The 20910-nt window shown below is 40.9% G+C and overlaps 1 protein-coding gene across 3 annotated transcripts in view; it reads right to left on the bottom strand.

The window, feature by feature from the left end:
- Positions 1 to 6749: 6749 nt before the first annotated feature.
- Positions 6750 to 20910, bottom strand: part of scn1lab (sodium channel, voltage-gated, type I like, alpha b) — a 51689-nt gene continuing 37528 nt past the window's right edge. For all 3 annotated transcript variants that reach the window (XM_066663307.1, XM_066663306.1, XM_066663308.1), the window contains 10 exons: positions 18604 to 18736; positions 15773 to 15927; positions 15126 to 15299; positions 11988 to 12110; positions 10974 to 11246; positions 10785 to 10838; positions 10356 to 10493; positions 9545 to 9649; positions 9006 to 9276; positions 6750 to 7985 (listed from right to left, as the gene is read on the bottom strand). In XM_066663307.1, coding sequence (XP_066519404.1) covers positions 6787 to 7985; positions 9006 to 9276; positions 9545 to 9649; positions 10356 to 10493; positions 10785 to 10838; positions 10974 to 11246; positions 11988 to 12110; positions 15126 to 15299; positions 15773 to 15927; positions 18604 to 18736 — 2625 coding nt within the window. In that variant the 3' untranslated portion in view covers positions 6750 to 6786. The remainder of the gene's footprint in view (positions 7986 to 9005; positions 9277 to 9544; positions 9650 to 10355; positions 10494 to 10784; positions 10839 to 10973; positions 11247 to 11987; positions 12111 to 15125; positions 15300 to 15772; positions 15928 to 18603; positions 18737 to 20910) is intronic.

Raw genomic sequence — 20910 nt, 5'->3', positions numbered from 1 at the left:
GTGTGGTGTGTTCTCCCTGTGTCCGCGTGGGTTTCCTCCGGGTGACTGTCTGTGAGGAGTGTGGTGTGTTCTGTGTTGCCCTGTGAAGGACTGGCGCCCCTTTAAGGGTGTATTACCGCCTTGCGCCCAATGATTCCAGGTAGGCTCTGAACCCACCATGACCCTGAACTGGATAAGCGCTTACAGATAATGAATGAATGAATGAATTATCCCCTAAGGCCTTAAAAATGGAATAGACATCTTCATCTTCATTCAGTATATTTTCAGATCTATACTATTAGTCCCAAATTCTATCTCCACTTACCCATCACCTGCACTCTTGAAAACATAATGGGATTGGTTCCTTAGGTTTATGACATAAGAATCTCTTGCTGTCTGAATTCACCCATTTGAGGGTTTCTTACACAGCAATGTCAAAGTGGAAATGTTCACCCATGATGTTGACTGCTTCTTGCACAATATCCACAGCAAATTCAACAGTGTTAAATCAACACTATTAGTATTAAATTAACACTGAGAGTGTTGACAAGTTTAAATTTTAACACTAATGGTGGTGACTTTGCTGTGTGTCTTCTAGCATATAAACAACACCTAGCCATGTTAACAAAGGTAAAGCCAAAGTCCCGTTGTCCTCTTATTAATCTTAATGTTGTAACAGAAACATTAGTGCCAGTGAAGAGGGCTTTCTGCAGCTACGCACCTGAAATGAAATCAAGTCCACACGTTTCTTCTGCCTACTTGCAGGGGGGCTTATATCTCACTAGTTGACACCTGTCATCGAACACTGTGGCCTTAAACTTGTGTGCACATGATCCAGAGCATCCCACACTCATCCTACAATGAGTGTGCCTAGCTGAATTTACAATTTATAAGAATAATTAATTAATAAATAAGATTATTTTACTTAATACTTTATTTGTGTGTTAATACTTTTTCTCTGCTTTCCCCATTCAGTTAAACTGCTGACTCTTTAGCCACATTACGACTGTTAATAAGAATTCTTTATACTTTCTATAATGTTATAATAATGATCCTGCTTTCTTTGTTAAGATGTTGTCTGTAGCACATTAATCTTTGTGCTAAAGAAAGACCTAAAGGGGAGACAGAGGAGAAGGTGGAACTGGGGTTCAGTGTGGCAGGCTAAAGTTAGCATGTTTAGCTTGGGAATATGCCCACACTTTTTCTTTAAACACTAATGCAGATAGTGAAATGGCAAGAGCAGACTTTTTCTGTCATCAAGATTTTTTTTTTCTTTTTTGAAGGGAGGTTGGAAAAAATGAGCTGGTCACATTCTGCTGCACTTATTCATTTAACCCAGAGAACAGAAAGAGACTCGCTGAGGAAAACACAGCATTTGGTACTTTATGTGGTTGAAAAACCACCATAGCCACATACAACAACACAGCCATGCTAATATTTAGCCTGTTTCTACCACTATGACCTATGTCTAGAGATAACTGTACGTAACTGGTCAGTAACATTAGATAGTAAGTTTTCTGATGGATGTTTATGTTTCTAACAAATTTTTTAGATGTTTCTAAAAATAGGCCATTGTTCGTCACTTTATATGGTTGGTATTAGCATGTAGCATTTGCACTAAGCATTTAAGGCATTGGACGTTAGCACTAGTTCTTTTAGGCACTAGCTCTCCAAAGGAAGTTTACTCAGTGTTTGTATTTTTCAACATACCTACATTCATCCTTGCTTTCAGTGATATAACTTCAATAATATTATTATTTCATAGCCACCAATACAGGGTAAGCCAGCTTATTTCTATTAAGCTATGGGTGTGTCTGAATTTGCATGCTAGTACAATTAGCAGATTCAGACACTGCTTTTGTCCCTGGTTCCAGGACTACTGAAACACTAAAAACTAAATTATGTACAAAGCTTAACAGGATTCTGATTGTAGCATGAGTTTCAGAATGTATACAAGTTGAGTTGGAGATGTGACACCGTTTCTGGTCAAGGAGGATATCCAGTGCTGACTGTTTTTTACTGGTTTTTTGTGAGACATTTCAGGAAAGGAAATTTCTAGAACAGCATCCCTGTGTGCGACATGGCTCACTATTCACTCTTCTCTATATTACTCACTTTACAATGCACTGTTATAAGGAACTGAAGTCAGGAGGGTAGTGATAATGGGTATCCATTATCCACTAATATCAGCTAGTGTACATGGCTTCTACACTACATTTTGTGGTGCATTGTGAGATTGTTTGAGCGCACTGAAAATTGTCCACTGTGTTTTTGGACACTACTACAAAATGGCAGAACATCAGAACAAATGAGTCCTGATTCAGGAGAGTAGGGGAACCTCTACTGGGCCTCTGCATAAACACACCTACTCCAAAACACACGTTACTCATGTTTTCACCACTAGAGGGCGTGTGTGACCACAATGTGAGAATATGCACTGAACCCATGCTAATGCTGTTCTTTCCTATCGCAGACCCACCAGTATTTTAACTGCATTAATATTATTGATCTGGTGCTACCTTTTTATTTTTTGGCTGAAAAATACATCCACTTGCTCTCTCTCTCTCTCTCTGTTTCTCTCTCTCTCTCTCTGTTTCTCTCTCTCTCTCTCTCTCTCTCTCTCTCTCTCTCTCTCTCCTCAGTCAAATTCCTGATGTTAAAAGAAGATGGAATTACATTTCTAAAGCCTGAGGACCCCTACAACTGGCAAAACGGACAGGTAACAGGTAAACATAAAAAAGAATAGCATGAATGGGAGAGAGAGAGAGAGAGAGAGAGAGAGAGAGAGAGAGAGAGAGAGAGAGAGAGAGAGAGATGGGTGTTGGCTGGGGAAAGCCTGCTAAACACCGAGCTGAATTATGGGTAGAGGTTCTGTGAGACTGATCGCCACAGAGCTGTGATGTCAGGTTGCTAGGCAACAGGAGGATACTCTCCAGCAGGGTCACTCCTGATTACAGAGTGCTCCCATACATACACACACACACACACACACACACACACACCAAGCTAAAAGCAGTTGAACTTTAGCTAAAGTTAGCTGATGATGTCACTCTCGGCTCATTTTAGAATGTTTTTTTTTATTCCAAAATTGTGCATATCTGTTAACTAAGACTAATGATATTGGAACTGTGGGCGGATGCCAGTATCTGATATGTGTTGTGTACATATTTTCTGAAGCCAATACATATCATCATTGCTGGAACCAAAATCTCCAACAAAATAAAAGCAAACAAACAAGACGTTAATGTGACAATAATGTGTTCAGGCCTTTTTTTTTTTTTTTTGGATTATTTCCATTGCATTTTTTTTGCCATATCAGTAAAACAGCACCCCACAAAATGGAGAATTTGGGATCAGACCCAGAGAAATGCTCCTACTGAACAACAATTTCTACAGTGTTACAGAAGCAAAACAATAAATAAAACGCAGCCCTAGTGTTCTTCTAGGGTACAATACATACATCATCATATATTATCTTGAATGTACAGTAGTACCTAAATATGTGCCCGAGGGCATATTTTTAAAAAGCAAATATCTCCTGATTACCTTGATATCATTAGGCATTCCTAGCAGTCACAAGCTTTATAAGGTGGCAGAGTCTTCATACAAATGCTGCAGATTAGTTAGTGATTATTTTTCCCTCAACATTGTTTAGCGCTATGCTAACGTTACAGTTTCATTGTATTGAAAAGGGTGGCTAGCATATATGCTAATTCCACCATTACTGTAAACTGCTCTCTCTGCATATACTTTTATGCCCTTTGGCAGACACTCATATCCAGAGCGTCATACAGTTCCTGTCATGGATATATAATCCTATACAAATATAGGCAAACATAGTGTCCTGCCCAAAGACTTTGACGGGTATAGTGCAACATGCTTAGATGAGCAGGGAACTGAATCCTTGTCTTCTGCCCTGAAAGCAACTGCTAGACCAGCCATTTATAAAATGTTACATGAACACATTTTTTTTTTATCTTACATTTCTTTGCAGTAACTGTGATGATATATTCATATGACAACATTACACACAAATGTAAATTCAAACCAACATTTACCTTTGCGCACTTGTAAACATCACATTAGCTAGCTTTCTGCTTGTGAAGAATTGTTGTTAAATATTGGCTTCTTTATCCAAATATTGCACTGTGTGTCCAGGAGGGAATTGTGCAAACAATGGCTGAATCCCAAATTTCTCTTTTTATTCACAAATTATGCACAATTTGGGAGCCATTATTGTGAGACATACATAGGGGGGAAGGGAGCCATTTGAGGTTCAGCTATTAACCTGGTGCAGAACGTCATGTGAAAGGTTCTTTGTGGTGCAGAATGCAGAACTGAAGACAAAAATCACATTCAATTTCTGTCTTATATTAATATGGTCGCCCATTCAGTTAAAACAGTAAGGTTGGGTATTAAGGTGGTCTGATCAGTTAAAAAAATGCCAATCTTTTGAAAAGAAGATGTCCTCCCACCAACATCTGCGTGAATGTTAAACTGTTTTATACAAAATGAATAAAGAAATAAAATAACACGTTTCTTAGACTTTCAAAGGTTTTGGCTTCCCAAAATATGTTTATTTTGGAAAACTACAGTGTACGTCTGCAACCTCTTTGCTGATTCAAAGAAAACAAAAAAAAGTAACATTCTTAACAAAAAAGGTCACAGATTTTCAACTCAGAAACATTGCAGCGTAACAAAAATGAATGCATTTGTCAGAGATAGTTTGATAAAAATTTCTGGTACATTTTGGGGTTAAATTATAAGGATTCTGTGACTTTTAATGACGAGGAAATTAAGTATACTTTGGTACAAAAAATATGATCTTTATTCTTTTGGCTTCTTAAAATAATGTCACCATGTAGTTGGTTAGTATAGTGCATGCAGTTTACTACAACACTACGAATGAAATATGACGACCACTGATTGCTTCATAAATTCATATTTACATTTAAAACTGGGATCTGGCCCTTCACACATACTGTAGCACTGTGCAAAAAATGTAAACAAAATAAATTGGTTAATAAAAAAGAAAAGAAAAAGAAAACATGAGCTCCAAACTACTATTTACAATATAAACATTGAACAAGGGAATGGGAATAAAGCACATCAATGCTGGTCCCAGTACAGTCACATAAACTAGCTCTCTTTCTCACACATATATACTATATATCTCTCTGTCTCTTGTGCAAACACTCACACACAGAGCAAACGCGTGCGCACACGCACATACACATTCACACACACGTAGATAATATGCATCCAGATGGCAGTTTTAAGTGGCATGTCAAAGTGCTCCTCTACAGTGTTGAGTACAGAGGTGAGATACAGAGTGCTGATATGTACATACAGAATCACCACCGGGTCACGAGGTCAGAAAAGAAACCAAAGTTTTCAAACGGACCGATACTGGCTCTGCGGTATCAACGACAGACATTTTGACTTCTAAACGCGACAGATCGGTTGTTCTTTTAAGCTGAAAGTCCTCCATCTGCTGACCTGCACGGGACGCTTCGTTTTTTGGAAGATATCTTCTCTTTCATTTGATCTGACAAAATATAGAGACTAAGAGGTCTTAGAAGAGAGACATTCAGTTAGGTTACATTACCGCGGTGGACTTGGGTTCCCAAAGCAGATCATTTTAAGGTGGTAGAGAGAAAGAGCAGTCTTTAAACTCTCTCTCTGTAGCAGCTAAGATGATCTTTGAGGAACTTAATCCAGGGATTTTGTTCATTGGACATTTCGTTCACAGGAGTGCACATTCAGGCTTGGATGACTCGTGATCAAATTACCTCCAGGTGTTTAACACACTGCAGTTGGTTCTTAGAGGGGCTCCGACCACAGTGAGACATTTACATTGCTGACTCGGAACTTGACATTTGAGCTTCACTCGCTTACTCTTACATCATTTTTTTTTGTCTTTTTTGTCTTTTTTTTGGTAAATAAGGCAGCGCAGCAATACATCTCTAGCTATGATTATGTAAAACATTCTCACTATCCCCGAGGCAGTGAATCTCCTGAACCTCAAAACAACATTGCCCACAACGAGGAGGCAGTAGAACTTCCAGACTGACCCAACAGAAGTTACTTTCATAAAATTTTTGTTCCACATGTAATTGGTGTCTTGTGTTAAAGATGGACCCTCATAAATTTCTCATAGTTTCACAACACCACTATCTCCCTTTCCTTTGACAGACTTGTCCTTGGATGAAATAAGTCACACAATCAAACTTATGACTAGAAAAATTCAACATAGACTTTTGTTTTTGTTTTTTTGTTTTTGTTTTTAAAAAAAATGAGCTAATGTAACAAAAAATGTGCAGGTATATAATAATACACTATTCAATAAAGAAGGACACCAGTGGTAGTGGCAGTACTAGCTACTGATGACCGTGTAACAGTTTCCTCCTTAGGATTGATTCACAACACTCAAAATAAAAAGACAAACCCACAACCTCCGGTCTACACAAACCATTCTGTTTCACACCAGTCCGTTTTAACAGTCACAGTCACACTCGAGTGTGCAAGAGCGTGTGTTTGTGTGTTGACGTCTTTACATGAACCTGCTCATGGCAGACACGCCAGCCTGTCTCTGTGCGCACACACACACACACACAGCCTAGCAATAGGTACACACACACACTCACACGCTCAGTTTGGCATGGGTCTCAAAACCTTGCACAGAACTCCAAACCCAATTCCTCCAATGGATCTGTAAACAGTGTCTCACTGAAACGGCAAAGTCTCTCCTTTGGGTCCTTCGTTTTGTCCCGTTCTGTCGCTTGTGCACAAACCTATTAAGACCTTTCATTTCTTCCTCTCACGTGCATTGTCTTTCGCATTGTCCTCCTTCTCACGCCTCTCTTTCTCATACTTGTCCTTCTCTGACTTTGCCACACTGTTGTAAGACGGCGGCGAGGCCGAGGACGGGGTCATGTCCGTCTTGTCTGATGCTGAGTTCTCATGGAATTTGCCAATCACTAGCACCTCCTTCTCAGGTGGCTGCTCACTGCGGTCCCGCAGCCTCTGCCGGTACAATTCCGAGGTCCTTTTCATGGTCATCCGAATTCGGTAGTGGCGGAAAGCCCTCTGGATGACAATGGCTGACATCTCCTCCTGTTTGCGGCGCAACGTGGTTGTGATGGGCTCGTAAGACACCTTAGAGGGGTTAGAGGCCATGAAACGGTCCTCCATCTGGCCACGCAGCGCATCCATCTCACCCTCTTCCCCAAGGACTCGCAGAGTGAAGGCGAAAAGGATGTCCAAGCAGTGGATGCGGTCACCACTAACCATGGGCAGGTCCATGGCGATAAGCTGGATCTTGTTGGGTTTTGGAATCCGCAGTGGTGGGTCCAGGGAGTCAGCGAACTCTGACAGCTTGTCATACTCCACAAACTGTGTGGCGTTGGGGTCAAAGCGCTCCCACACTTCATAGAACATCTCAAAGTCGTCCTCGCTCAGTGGCTCGGCACTCTCCTCTGTGGCCACACTGAAGTTCTCCAGGATGACAGCGATGTACATGTTGACCACAATCAAGAAACAGATGATGATATAGCTCACGAAGAAGAAGATGCCTACAGAGGGGTTGCCACAGTCACCACGGTATGAGTTGCCTGGGTGTTCTGTCTCGCTGTTGCAGTCAGGCTCGCGCTTGTTCAGGATGGGTGCAAGCAGACCATCCCAACCGGCCGATGTTGTGATCTGGAAGAGGCACAGCATGGAGTTGCCAAATGTCTCGAAGTTAAACATGTCGTCTATACCGGCCTCGTGCTTCACATAGGCAAAGTTGGACATGCCGAAGATGGCATAGATGAACATGACCAGGAAGAGAAGGAGTCCAATATTGAAAAGAGCAGGAAGAGACATCATTAAGGCAAACAAGAGAGTACGGATGCCCTTGGCCCCCTTGATGAGACGCAAGATGCGGCCAATCCTGGCCAGTCGGATGACTCGGAATAAGGTGGGAGAGACAAAGTACTTCTCAATTACATCTGAGAGAAACATACCTGAAAAGAGAAGGCACAATTACATGCTTTTTCACTGCTTAGGTCCTATTAAAAGAATTTATCGTCATGTTCTAATATCTGCAACAAAACACACTCATTATAATATCTGGCAGCCATCTTGAATTTGGCCGTACAGAGCTGATAGCCAAGATGGGCAGCAGATGTCAAATTTAGCTTCTGAATACAAATGAACAAATTGCTATCCTGTTTGCTGTTCCCATGGCGCTTATATGACTGAGAGATTTATGAATTATATTTTTTCTGTTATACGTGGTTTATATATAATTCTACATTTTTTCTTGCGGTGCTTTCCACTGCAAAGTATCTACACAACAATACTTGACTCTACTCTGCTGTTTTGCTTTTCCATTAGCCAAAATGTTGTACCTGATATCTGGAACCGGGTTCTTGTTTCCAAGAGATCTGAGTATGGACTAAACCATGAGAGTGTAAATATTGCAAAGCGCTGACTGGCCAGAGAGAATCATCACTCTACGTGATACACCACAAACTAGCCATCTGTAAATCTCCAAGTTACAGCAGCAATAACATTTGGGTTTATCTGACTCACAACAGCCACTTGTAAACATACTCCATGGTTTAATGAGAAACAAATGTTCCTGGATCCGTGGCCAATTAAAGAATCCATCGAGAGCTGGACAGTGCAACAAGGATCGAATTTAAAAACTCCACTGATTTGTCTGAACTGATGCACAGAGCTATGTTCAATCCCAAAAAACTACAACAACGTGTGAATACATGATGTGTAAATAACACATAAGGTTATGGCTGCCATTGCTGTGGTTTCCAAAGTCTGCGGTTCTTGTTAGAGGCAATGATTTGTGACGTCACCAGCTACATTTCGACGGAACTGTGGCAGTAGAAAATGAACCAGGTCCCAAAAAGCTTTTCAATAAATTAGCTTAATAGCTAAGTTTCTTAGTTGGCTAAGGCTTGCAGAGTACTGATTTCTGAAGGCAATTTTTACACTCCACTTCACACACACTCTATAGCACTTACCGACAATAGACAGAATCACGACCACAAAGTCAAATATGTTCCAGCCGATAGTAAAGAAATAGTGTCTCAGCGAAACCATCTTCAGCGTACATTCGCCAGTGAAGAGCACAATGAAGACAAGGTTAATCCAGTACAGAATGTTATCCATTTCTTTCGTCTGGTCGTCTGTTTCCACCATCATTGTCACCATGTTCAGGCAGATCAGGATCATAATGATGATGTCAAAGGCTTGTTTGGTGATCAAATCAAATATAAGGCCTTGGACCTTGTTCTGGAAAAATAACAAGTAAACACGAAAGCAAAGTTACACGATACTATGATAACCCACTAATAATATGCATAGTCTAATAATGATAATACATACTACGCTTTATAACGAATGGCAACTAATGTAGATCACGTACATCAGCACCCAATTTCTTGTTTTGTCACATAAATGCTCTACTGAACAATGCTGTTTGTAAGAGATCTGAAGTAAACCTTATGTGTCTATGAAATCTAATAGAGTCAATGTTCTCTGAAAGAGCAGAAGAACATACTGCAGGTCTGGGGATAGGTTTCTGTGGTTTCTTTGAGCCAAGCTTCTTCATGGCATTGTAGTACTTCTTCTGTTCTTCTGTCATGAAGATGTCCTGACCTCCAAAGTAAAGGGCAAAAAAAAAAGCCTGGTTACAACCACGTTGGATCACAGTGCACTTACCTCCCTGCCTTTCACCTGTGAACCAGCAAATGTCAGTAAATAAAGAAACTTCCTACACTTCAAAATGAAAGAAGCTGAGATTTTTCCTCTATACATATCTTTTACTGCATGTTAACTGTGATCTACAGTAATAACAAAGGCACAACAGATCTCAAGGGGATCTTTTTATCAAACTAATTAAGAAATGTTGAGTGAAACATCAGGATTTAGACAAAATCAGTTTGATGCTGAAGGGTAAATTGTTAGACGAACACTTCTTAAGAAAAATAGGTAGTTTTTAAGTACTGCACAAAAATGGGAGACCCACCTATTTAATGATGTAGGGCCATATTTATTTTATATTATTTTATCCAACAATATGGAGTATCTCATCAGAAATATAATACAATTTTGGTTTATAACCATTTTGAACTAAGAAAATGAAGAGTTTATACCTTAAAGGTACAACTACTGGTCTTTTTACCGGTAATTCTAGAACTAAGCAAACATTTAGCAAAAATATTTGGATAGATCCTGGCTCATTTTGACTAATCCTTTTAAAATGATTTTTAAAAATCCTTAAAAAAAATAAAGCATGAACTCATCTAAACTCAAATAAATAAATAACCCAGATATCTCCCCACCACCAGTAAACCACTCTAAACACTCATCTTTTTCTTCTGCTGGTTGAAGTTATCTATAATGACACCAATGAAGAGGTTGAGTGTGAAAAAGGAGCCAAAGATGATAAAGATGACGAAATACAGATACATGTACAGGTTCACTTCATAGTCCGGCTGATCCAATACCTGAAACGGCAAAAAAAACAACCATATATATTATATTTTACATTTTATTTTCCTCTGATCTCCCTCCACTGCCGGGATACAACTGAGTTAAAATAAAGATCATCGCTAACCCACGCAGGAAAACACCTCATTGGCTGAAATCTAAAAGTAGAAATGATGGGCAGGTGGAGGACAATGACGTCATTACATGTTACTGGTATATTAATATCAAGGAATTAACACAGTAGTACAGTAGTCAGTAAATAACCCAACCAAAGAGCAATGCCTTCAGAAACTGCTAAAGAGACTTACATTCCGAGAATCTACAGCTGCATACATGATGTCCATCCAGCCTTTAAAAGTGGCCTGATGTGGGAGGAATAAGAAAAGAGACAAATGTTAGTAATATATTCCAGCGCAGTACCAGCGCAGGTTTGTTCATTTCTGTCTGTTGCGCACCAGAAGACAACAGACCCCGTCAGCAGCTTTGTTTGCCCTTACCACTTGCAGTAGGGCCAGGTAGCCAGCTCCCACATTGTCGAAGTTGATCTTGACATTTTTCCAGCGAGCGCTGTCATTGAGGGCCAGGCATTCAGACCTGTTGTTGACCACATCAATGGGAAAGAGCTCATCCGTGGTGCTGTTGACGCAGTGGTAGTATTTGCCGGCAAACAGGTTGACGCCCATGATGCTGAAGATGAGCCAGAAGATCAGACACACCAGCAGCACGTTCATGATGGAAGGAATGGCACCCAGCAGAGCGTTCACTACAACCTGTAGCGAGAAACACATTCAACTCTCAGTGACTGTACCCTTGAGTAGTTTGCACAAGGGTGGGGGGGGGGGGGGGGTTAGAACTGTAGTCAGTTCATTACACTAAATACTCAATGATGTTAGTTGATTACAGAGAACACGTCTGATATGCTCACATTTCTGAAAATCTGTAACTAAGGTGAAGCTAAGATTGCATAATTAGCAGATGTTTACTAACGACTATTAACAGAGGATCATGTTAAGGAGTCTATTTCAGATTGTGATAAAATGGTCTCATTAATTACATAGCACTGCGAGCTTCTAGCCCTGACTACAGCAGCTGTTCTTAAGGGCTAATGTCAATGCTTAATTAACATTGCTATGGAGAGTTTTGAGCTTACAAAAAAGTGGACACACAAAAGCAAAACAGAAACCAAAAAACCTTGTGGAGACACGGTGACATCACTACATTTGTTTACTGCAAATGAAAAAAAGACACATAACAGAGAAAGAAATTAAAGGTCAAAGGCACAACAAAAACATCACAACAACCACAAGAAATTCATCAGAAATTAGATAGCTTCCACCAAAAGACACAGAGAACCATGCTGTCACTTACTGTAACCATATTACTGTACTCTGCTGAACTGTATTACATTGTCATTTATAGATATCACAACGCTCACTGTGTACAGTGCACAGAAAATGTCTAAATAATGAAATATAATATCTGTGTTATTGTGCCTGATTATGTGGTCTTACCCTCATGCCCTCGAAACGTGACAGTGCTCTTAGCGGTCTCAGAGCACGTAGAGTCCTCAGTGATTTAATGGCACTTAGCTCAGAATAGCCTAGAGCTGTGGCGACCAGACTGACCAAAGACACCTGAAAACACATACATACAGAGTCAAATAAACAAGCACAAAATGGCGGCCTTAAAGGGGACATATTAGACCCTTTTTCTCAAATTCAATACGGCTTCCTGGGGTTGAAATTAAATGTCTGTAGCAAGCGTTTGTCAAAAATCCCACAAGGATCAATACACAGCACACTTCTCCCCCTCTCTAAACAGTCCTGTTCAGAACAGCCATTTTCAGACCCTGTTACTTTAAGTAACAATGAACAACAGCTCAAACGACCACACCTCAGTGAGGAGTGAGGAGCAGAAGCTCTGATTTGTGGTCAATTTTACTTCATTCTCTTTCTTGTCCATTCTCCTTTTCACTATATTTAATTAGTACACATTTCTCCACGCTACTTTCTGTGATGAGGGGGTGGGACAATTTAAAAGTGTCTGGACTCTATGTAAGAAGCAGCACAAAATCAGAACGTCTCACTTCACGTCTGACTTAAGCGGCCCATGTTGAAAAGGTAGTAGAATGAAGCAGAGAGATCAAACAAAAGCATACGATGTTCGCATTCATTTTTTTTGACTCGTCATTTATTACAACTAGGACAGACCAGCCTTGCTTTCAGCAGTGTCATGTTAGGGTTAGATTCAATGCAGTGTCACTACAGATCAGACTGGAGTGACCCAGTTTGTTCACAGTGGGAGAAACACTTAACCCACAGCACTACACTTCATTGTCCACTGTTTGCCCCTCGGATTACACCTGAAACTACAGTTAATCAAATCAGAAATCTAATATACACTTTATTTTAAACAGCCAAAAGGTTTAGTTTAGTTTTTCAGCTAAGAAAAGGGTTCAGTAACTTTTATAATCTCCTAATTACTCACTAAACAATGATGTTATTCCCTTAGATGTCGTACAAAACTAAAGAAGCAAACTGCAGATCGCAAACGTCTAACATAATGGACTACACTGAATGTTCTGAGGGAATTAAGTCATTTCCTAACAAGCTGTTCCATGGATTAAACCAGGCCAGAGCAGGCAAGGCCAAAATCATTGCTGTTCCATTTTCAATTCAGTCAAATAGCGTGTAAATTTAGTATTCACGTTCATTGTCACAGTTCCAGACAGATTTTAAAAGTAACAGAATTCCTGGATGAAGTCAGGTGCTGGGTGGAGAGTGGGTGTTGGTGTCCCGGTGACAGGCTGACACTCTTTGACGACTCAGGGGCACAGATTCTAATAGTGCAAGCCCGAACGCCCAGTAACATGTGTGAATGAGGTGGGAATGAGTCACCAATGAGTCAGCAGATACCACATAGCTGCCACAACTGTGCCTTTCAGCAGTGCATTTAACCCATTGTGCCCTGGACAAACTCTATTACAGTGGGCTCGGTGGCCCCTCCCTGACGTATGCCTAATATAATAAAAGGAGGCTATTTAGAAACGAAGTATTCTCATGTTACTATGCACACAGGGAAGAATGACTGACTGTTCTGTCTGTACAAAACTCCATGATGGAAATCAAGGCCCTGTTTACTCATGTACTTCAGATAGAAATAAATGAAAACCTTTCATATGCTTTACATTTTGGTAACCTGGTAGACATAAAGGCGAAGCACCACTTAATGGACCTCCATGAATATTTCACATTATTTTAGTTACTGACAGATATAAGTATGAATTAAAATGAAAATAGCTGCTTAATTTTCTTTTAAAACTGACAATGTTATTAAATTGACGGAAAAACCCGAGCTCACTACGGAAATTCTTGAACGCAGCCGTGACGTCACTGGTGGACAACAGCTGAACAACGCCGCGGTAAAACACCGTTATGACTGACTGTTATGACAGTATCTAGCTAAATAACCAACATTATTCATGACAATAGCCTAGCAATAAGCTAAACTCAAATGTAGAGGTACCGTTATTCTTGTAAATGTGATCGAAGTCGAACTCGAATTCCTCCGACACTATAAACCTCCGTAATGCAGCTACGTAGCCGAGTATAATCTGAGACACCGAGTTTAGCGAGTCAAGCTAACGTTAACTAACACCAACTACAACAGGCGAAGTGAGTGTCCTTACCCTGTTTACCTCCATGTTACAGAGGCTCTTGAACACCTTTCGTTGGTGTCCTTACATGCCCATATTGTTGGAAAAGCGCCAGTGAAATGAGCTACAGATAACGGAGTGAGCGGATTTCCAAAGTGCCCGTTTAAAGTTGACAGATTTAGTCCATTTCCTGGATATTTTGGGATCTTTGGGCCATTTGTTCACAGATGTCCCACTGTACATTGAATGATTGCAGCCAAAAACAACACACCTTTTCATCATTTTGCATTAAATTAAGTGCAGCTTCTAGAGTTGTTGTCCACCATCTACGTCACAGGCAAGACGCCTATTAGAGTTTCCCAACACCGTTGGGGGGGGGGCGGTCTTTTAAACCTTATTCCTTGAATTAGTAAGAAATAACATGTTTTCTGACTCTCAATAAACACAAGTTAGGAACTCAAATTCCACTGTATTTATTTGTTTGACACTTTCATAACGCTGGTGCTTAGCCTTAAAATCAAAACTACTGAAACGACCTTCTCATATACTGCCACATCCACAAATAAAAAAATAAAAATAAAAAATGAGCTCACTGTTACAAAAACAATTTTTTTTGGTAGCTGTTAGCAAACAACCTAAAGTACAGAAAAGTACTGTGAAAAGGCACAATCATAAACTGAGTTTCAGGTGACACTGAAATTCTTCACTATGGTATTCTCTTTTCATGACAAAAAGATATCCACCCCCTCTGACTAAATAAACTAAATCACCAAAGAAATCATAGCTTTATTCCAAGAAATTATGGGTCATTCCTATTCATCGATTCATTGTGAAATTCTTACAGTGTAAAAGGCCTCTCTCTAAACTGATTGCTTTTAAAAATCACAAATAAGAATACAGAAATAGACGGACAACTCTGATTAAATGTACAACTGTATACAAATACACAATCCACACACAAACACACCGGTCAATAAGTGAGGACTGTACATACATCTACAATGAGGAAGTCGAGCCAGCACCAGGCATTGGTGAAGTATTTGACAAAGCCGTAAGCCACCCATTTCAGCAACATCTCCAATATGAAGACGTAGGTGAAAACTTTATCAGCGTATTCCAGAACGGTCTTAATTGTCTTCCGCTGCTCTATGTAGATATCTTCAAACGCCTGCGTGCACACAAAACAAGAATATTAGCATTTTTCCACTATATTGTATTGCGAAGGATGAAGCTTATGGCTAATTTATGGCATGCTTATGGTATTTGTACGGTGCGTGTTGGAGTATTTCAATTATTTGTGTGTGCTACACATTCATGTAGATGTAAATAAGGCATATGAAGATGGTCGGTATGACTGTTACAAACATTTCTAATAATAGAGGGTTATGTGTCCAGATTTTAACTTACGCCTTTATACACAAGTGTGATACCATTAAAACGATGTATTACGCTTACGATTACGTTTAAAACATGTATGATTTGTTGTCTTTCAAAGTAAAAATAGGTGCATTTCCACTACAGAGAATCTCTAAGCACACTTTACTCTTAATCTGCTAAATGTGGCCTGTGCTAAGGATACGGCACATGTTCTAATTCCTGTTTCATATTGTTATTTGACTATTTGTACGTCTGCATCCTTACCAGAGCACCACTACTTAGGAGAATCATGAAGATGATGAAGGACTCAAACCAGTTGTGCTCTACGATGATGAAACACGTCTTCCTCAGGGTCCACCAGTTCCTCCATTTCTTCTTCTCTACATCCACCTGACAGCACTGAAACCTCATTACGCAGCCTGGGACAGAGAGAGCATACAACAAACAGCATGAGAAAAGAAATGAATTGTAAGCTCGAGTCAAAGACTCTAAAAGGAAAATGTCTTCTAAGCTGCGAAAGGTTCTCACATCAGATATGAATTAAGCCCATGTAAAGTGACTGGAATGAAGGTAATCTGCCTTAGCTGTGTGGACAAGGGATTGATTCACTCGGGGAAAGCCTCAATCATGTTCCAGATCCTATTCACAACCTCCACCCATTCACCCTTCAATGAGCATCACTGTGCTACAGAGATAATCGGACTTAAGGAGATGAAATCCCTTCTCTTCGTACAGTTTCAGAAGAAGCACTTTACGTCTTTCTTGTCTCTCTTTATCCCTCTGCCTTCAGTAGTAATGCTAATTATAATTAAAGATCAAAATAATGTCAATATCAATAATCAAATAATAAAAATGTGAATAGGGGCGGCACGGTGGTTAGTGTCGCAGTCAGGAGGTTGTGGGTTCGAGTCCTGCTCCGGGTGACTGTCAGTGAGGAGTGTGGTGTGTTCTCCCTGTGTCTGCGTGGGTTTCCTCCGGGTGACTGTCTGTGAGGAGTGTGGTGTGTTCTCCCTGTGTCTGCGTGGGTTTCCTCCGGGTGACTGTCTGTGAGGAGTGTGGTGTGTTCTCCCTGTGTCTGCGTGGGTTTCCTCCGGGTGACTGTCTGTGAGGAGTGTGATGTGTTCTCTCTGTGTCTGCATGGGTTTCCTCCGGGTGACTGTCTGTGAGGAGTGTGGTGTGTTCTCCCTGTGTCTGCGTGGGTTTCCTCCGGGTGTCTGTCTGTGAGGAGTGTGGTGTGTTCTCCCTGTGTCTGCGTGGGTTTCCTCCGGGTGTCTGTCTGTGAGGAGTGTGGTGTGTTCTCTCTGTGTCTGCGTGGGTTTCCTCCAGGTGACTGTCTGTGAGGAGTGTGGTGTGTTCTCCCTGTGTCTGCGTGGGTTTCCTCCGGGTGACTGTCTGTGAGGAGTGTGGTGTGTTCTCCCTGTGTCTGCATGGGTTTCCTCCGGGTGCTCCAGTTTCTTCCCACAGTCCAAAAACACACGTTGGTAGGTGGATTGGCGACTCAAAAGTGTCCGTAGGTGTGTGTGTGTGTGTGTGTTGCCCTGTGAAGGACTGGCGCCCCCTCCAGGGTGTATTCCCACCTTGCGCCCAATGATTCCAGGTAGGCTCTGGACCCACCGTGACCCTGAACTGGATAAGGGTTACAGATAATGAATGAATGAATGAATAATGTGAATAATAATAACCAACCAGTTTTAGCACCTGATGCGGTCCATTTTTGGAGAAACGTTTGCATCTAATGGATATAATCTACTGTGTAAAGTGATTTAATGTTAAAAAGTTGAAATAGTTTATTTCACTAATTAAACAACATTGGGAACAGGGACAATAAAAATAGTACGTTTTTAAATATAATACACTAATAACCTATTTATAAGAATTTCCTTTCATTAAATTATTATTCCTAAATAATTACCAACTTTTTTAATGATGCAAAACAACTTTCTCAGTTTTTATCTACAGCTCTTTTCCTCACAAGAAAAATAACAAGTTTAATGCTAACGTTCATTCATTCATTATCTGTAACCCTTATCCAGTTCAGGGTCGCGGGGGGTCCAGAGCCTACCTGGAATCACTGGGCACAAGGCGGGAATATACCCTGGAGGGGGCGCCAGTCCTTCACAGGGCAACACAGACACACACACATTCACTCACACACTCACACCTACAGGGAGAACACACCAAACTCCTCACAGACAGTCACTCGGAGCGGGACTCAAACCCACAACCTCTAGGCCCCTGGAGCTGTGTGACTGCGACACTACCTGCTGCACCATCGTGCTGCCCGTGTACATATGAAACTGTTTTAAAGTAAGGTTTGTTTAAAATTTACACTGTAAACTGGTGCAATCCTAAGCCATATTTAAATGTAAGTATTTTAAATCACACACAGATTAATCACAGATAAACACTAAATCAGATCAGAATCAATAAAGACTCTTTTTTATTGTGAGCTGCGTGCAATACACAATAATGTACAAAAATAAAAGAATTCAAATATATTTTACTTTCTTCTTGGGACATTTAAAGGAACAATAAGTAAGATTTAATGGTTTTGCTCAATTAAATTTGCTGAGTGTAATGCAATTTTACCAATTTTACACTGTCCTGAAATCAAGGGAAAGGGGGCGGGGTTAGTTTCCTACCTTCCTACAAATGTTACATAATGCAGTTTCTGCAGTGCTGAGCCCTTAGTAAAAATGACAGGGATTCTGTTCTCCTTATCACAGGTCACTGAAGCATCACAATGATTTGGAAGCAGCCATTTTAAGGTGAAAAAATACTACCTAGTGTCCCTTTAAATGGCAAAAATGGTTGAAAGCAACCCTCATATATAACTGACTTGCATGCTGGTTGGGTTGGAGTTCTCTGCTTAGCCCAGTTCACACTGAAGCTATTAATAATGGCATTCATGGCCTCCTACTGTACTGCTAGTGGAACCTAACGTCAGTTTTAATCCAGTTCTACCCTGTCGCTGCTGGGGGATTTCACTCACAGGCACCGACTCCTGATTTTCCAACTCCAGAAGTCGTTTCTACCCACAACCTTCTCTCTTGTGCCTTCACGCACACACACAAACACACAGTGGGTGCACACACCTTCAGTGAAGCAGTCCTCAGGGTCCAGTGACTCTTCTGGTTCTAGCTCTACTGATTCTGCCCCCTCACCAGGGGGTCGGATGTCCACCGTGCTTCCTTCTGATGAACTCAGTACTGTGTCCACAGGTAGCTTCTATGCACACATACACACACAGACAGACAGACACACACACACACACACACGTGCATGCAAAAACCAAACAAGCAAAGTCCCATACACACACACACACACACACATGCAAGCACATGATTAGCACCTCTGCAGATGGTTCACAGGCCTCTTTAGCTTCTTGCACTTTCATTGACTCATGCAGCTTCAGTCACATCATACAAAAGTACCTACAAGCCTGTGGATTTATTGATTTATTGATTTCACTTGTATCCTGATTTGTAGCCGTGCACTGCACAGACTCATTCATAATCTCACAGTCAGCTGTGGGTACGTTTGATGGGCCTTCATTCCTTCCTCATGCATTTTTTATAATCAAGGTGCATTTTTTTTTAAATCCAAGCTTGTGATCTCTTCAACAAATGTTGAGTGCTATGAGTATTTTCATGTCCAGTGCAAACAACAACCCACCTTTATCCCCCCCCCCCCCCTCCAAACAAGAAATGATCTCTAATAGATCATCTATGACAGATAAATTACAGTAATCCAGATTACAACGGATTAGGACATAATCCCACCCCACTGAGTGCATTTCCTTTGGTTGACATGAAAACACAGGGTGGAAGTCCATTCCGTTAAGCAGTGGTCAAGCTTCGGTCCGCCAGTCAGAGTTTGAAGAGGAGGGGGGGGCCGCATTAGCAAATATCTAACACCAGGACCACGCGCCAAGTCTGAGACAGCATTCTCTTTCACACGTTCTATCAATCACGAAGACAAAAACACATCCGTTACATAATCCACAGACTGTTGTGCTGCTGAGCCGCTTTTAAAGGCGGGGCCAAAAATGATTCTCTGACATTTCACTGCCAAAACTTCAAAAGCCTTCTATATCAAAGAGATAGTTGTGCACCTCTCAAGGCTTTTCTACAGCGAAAACCCAAGGCATTTTGTATAAAAGTGTCCAAGAGGCAATTTGTTCTCTGCGGAGTGACTTAATCAAGCCACAGCCTAATTTTATCTGTAACTCTAACTGTGGTGTTTTCCACCAACCTCAGTTAGCTGTTGAATATTGTAAGTGTCTATGCCTTGCTATGGTTGTCAGGCAATGTGACATCTCCGTTTAGCAAACAGTCTCTGTAAATTCTGCTGTGTGTTACAGGAATGATGTAATCATGCCAGAACGCCGTCTGCAGAGCAGCTGAATTGTACAACGTGGGCGTGACTGCGGCCGGATCGATTCGACGGGCCGGCCAGAGGGAAAACAATGCACCCGAATGCTGTCTGAAACCGAGCGGCAGCGCTGGTTGCTGTGGTACCCAGCTAATGCGGCGCAGGGGAATGATGTAAGCATGCTGTGTGCAGATTCAGAATGTTCCAGAATGTTCTACAATGTCTCCGGGATGTTTGTCATGTTACAGGCAAAGCTGCGCGGGCCCATTCAGTCAGAACTGGTCCGGTTTTGGGATCTGTTCTTTTCTTTTCCACCAATGATTTCCTGTGGTATATACAGTAGGCTTCACAGCAGCAAAACTATTTTCGGAAATGGAGGTTTCTTTCCGACTCTCCGGTCACCCCCTCTAAGCTTTTGATTTCTTTGATCCAATTAGGGACAGCCGTCTATGGCTTATTTTGAACAAACGTCTTCATTAAAGCAAGCTTAGGAAAGATATGCAAATTCATCCAAAGCAAGGTTAAACAAAAACACAACAGATTTGAAATTGAAAATCAATGTTTGCTCTCAGATCATTAGCTTGAGGAACAATTAGCTTGGTTTCAATTAGGGTCCGAACGCCAAACCGGTGGCAAGAGAACACTGCTGAAATAACAATGTAAATACAGCCCAGAAGAAGTTGAGTCCCCTATTGAAGATGGATATAAACGTTACCACAAAAGGGCTGCATCACAGCAAACAAACTGCTGAAATTTTACAAAGCTAGACTTTACATTACAAAATTTAAATGTGTGTATATATATAAACTACATATGACAGTTATTAAAGGTACAATAAACAACCCTGTTGATACCAAGCTGATAGTTGAATTTCTTGGTTATGATGCTGCAGTATTATAAAGCAGCTTTCATCATTCCATTATGGACCATTTTGATGTCAAGATGCAATCAAACAAATATGTGCCATGACCTAATTCTACTGAGGCAAAGTCATTCCTTTTCTCACTCAGTCACACGCTCACCCTCAC

Source organism: Hoplias malabaricus, chromosome 3, assembly GCF_029633855.1.
Source record: "Hoplias malabaricus isolate fHopMal1 chromosome 3, fHopMal1.hap1, whole genome shotgun sequence".
NCBI classification, from domain to species: Eukaryota; Metazoa; Chordata; class Actinopteri; order Characiformes; family Erythrinidae; genus Hoplias; species Hoplias malabaricus.
The sequence above is the reverse complement of the archived record's forward strand: the minus strand, read 5'-3'. Positions and strand labels throughout refer to the sequence as shown.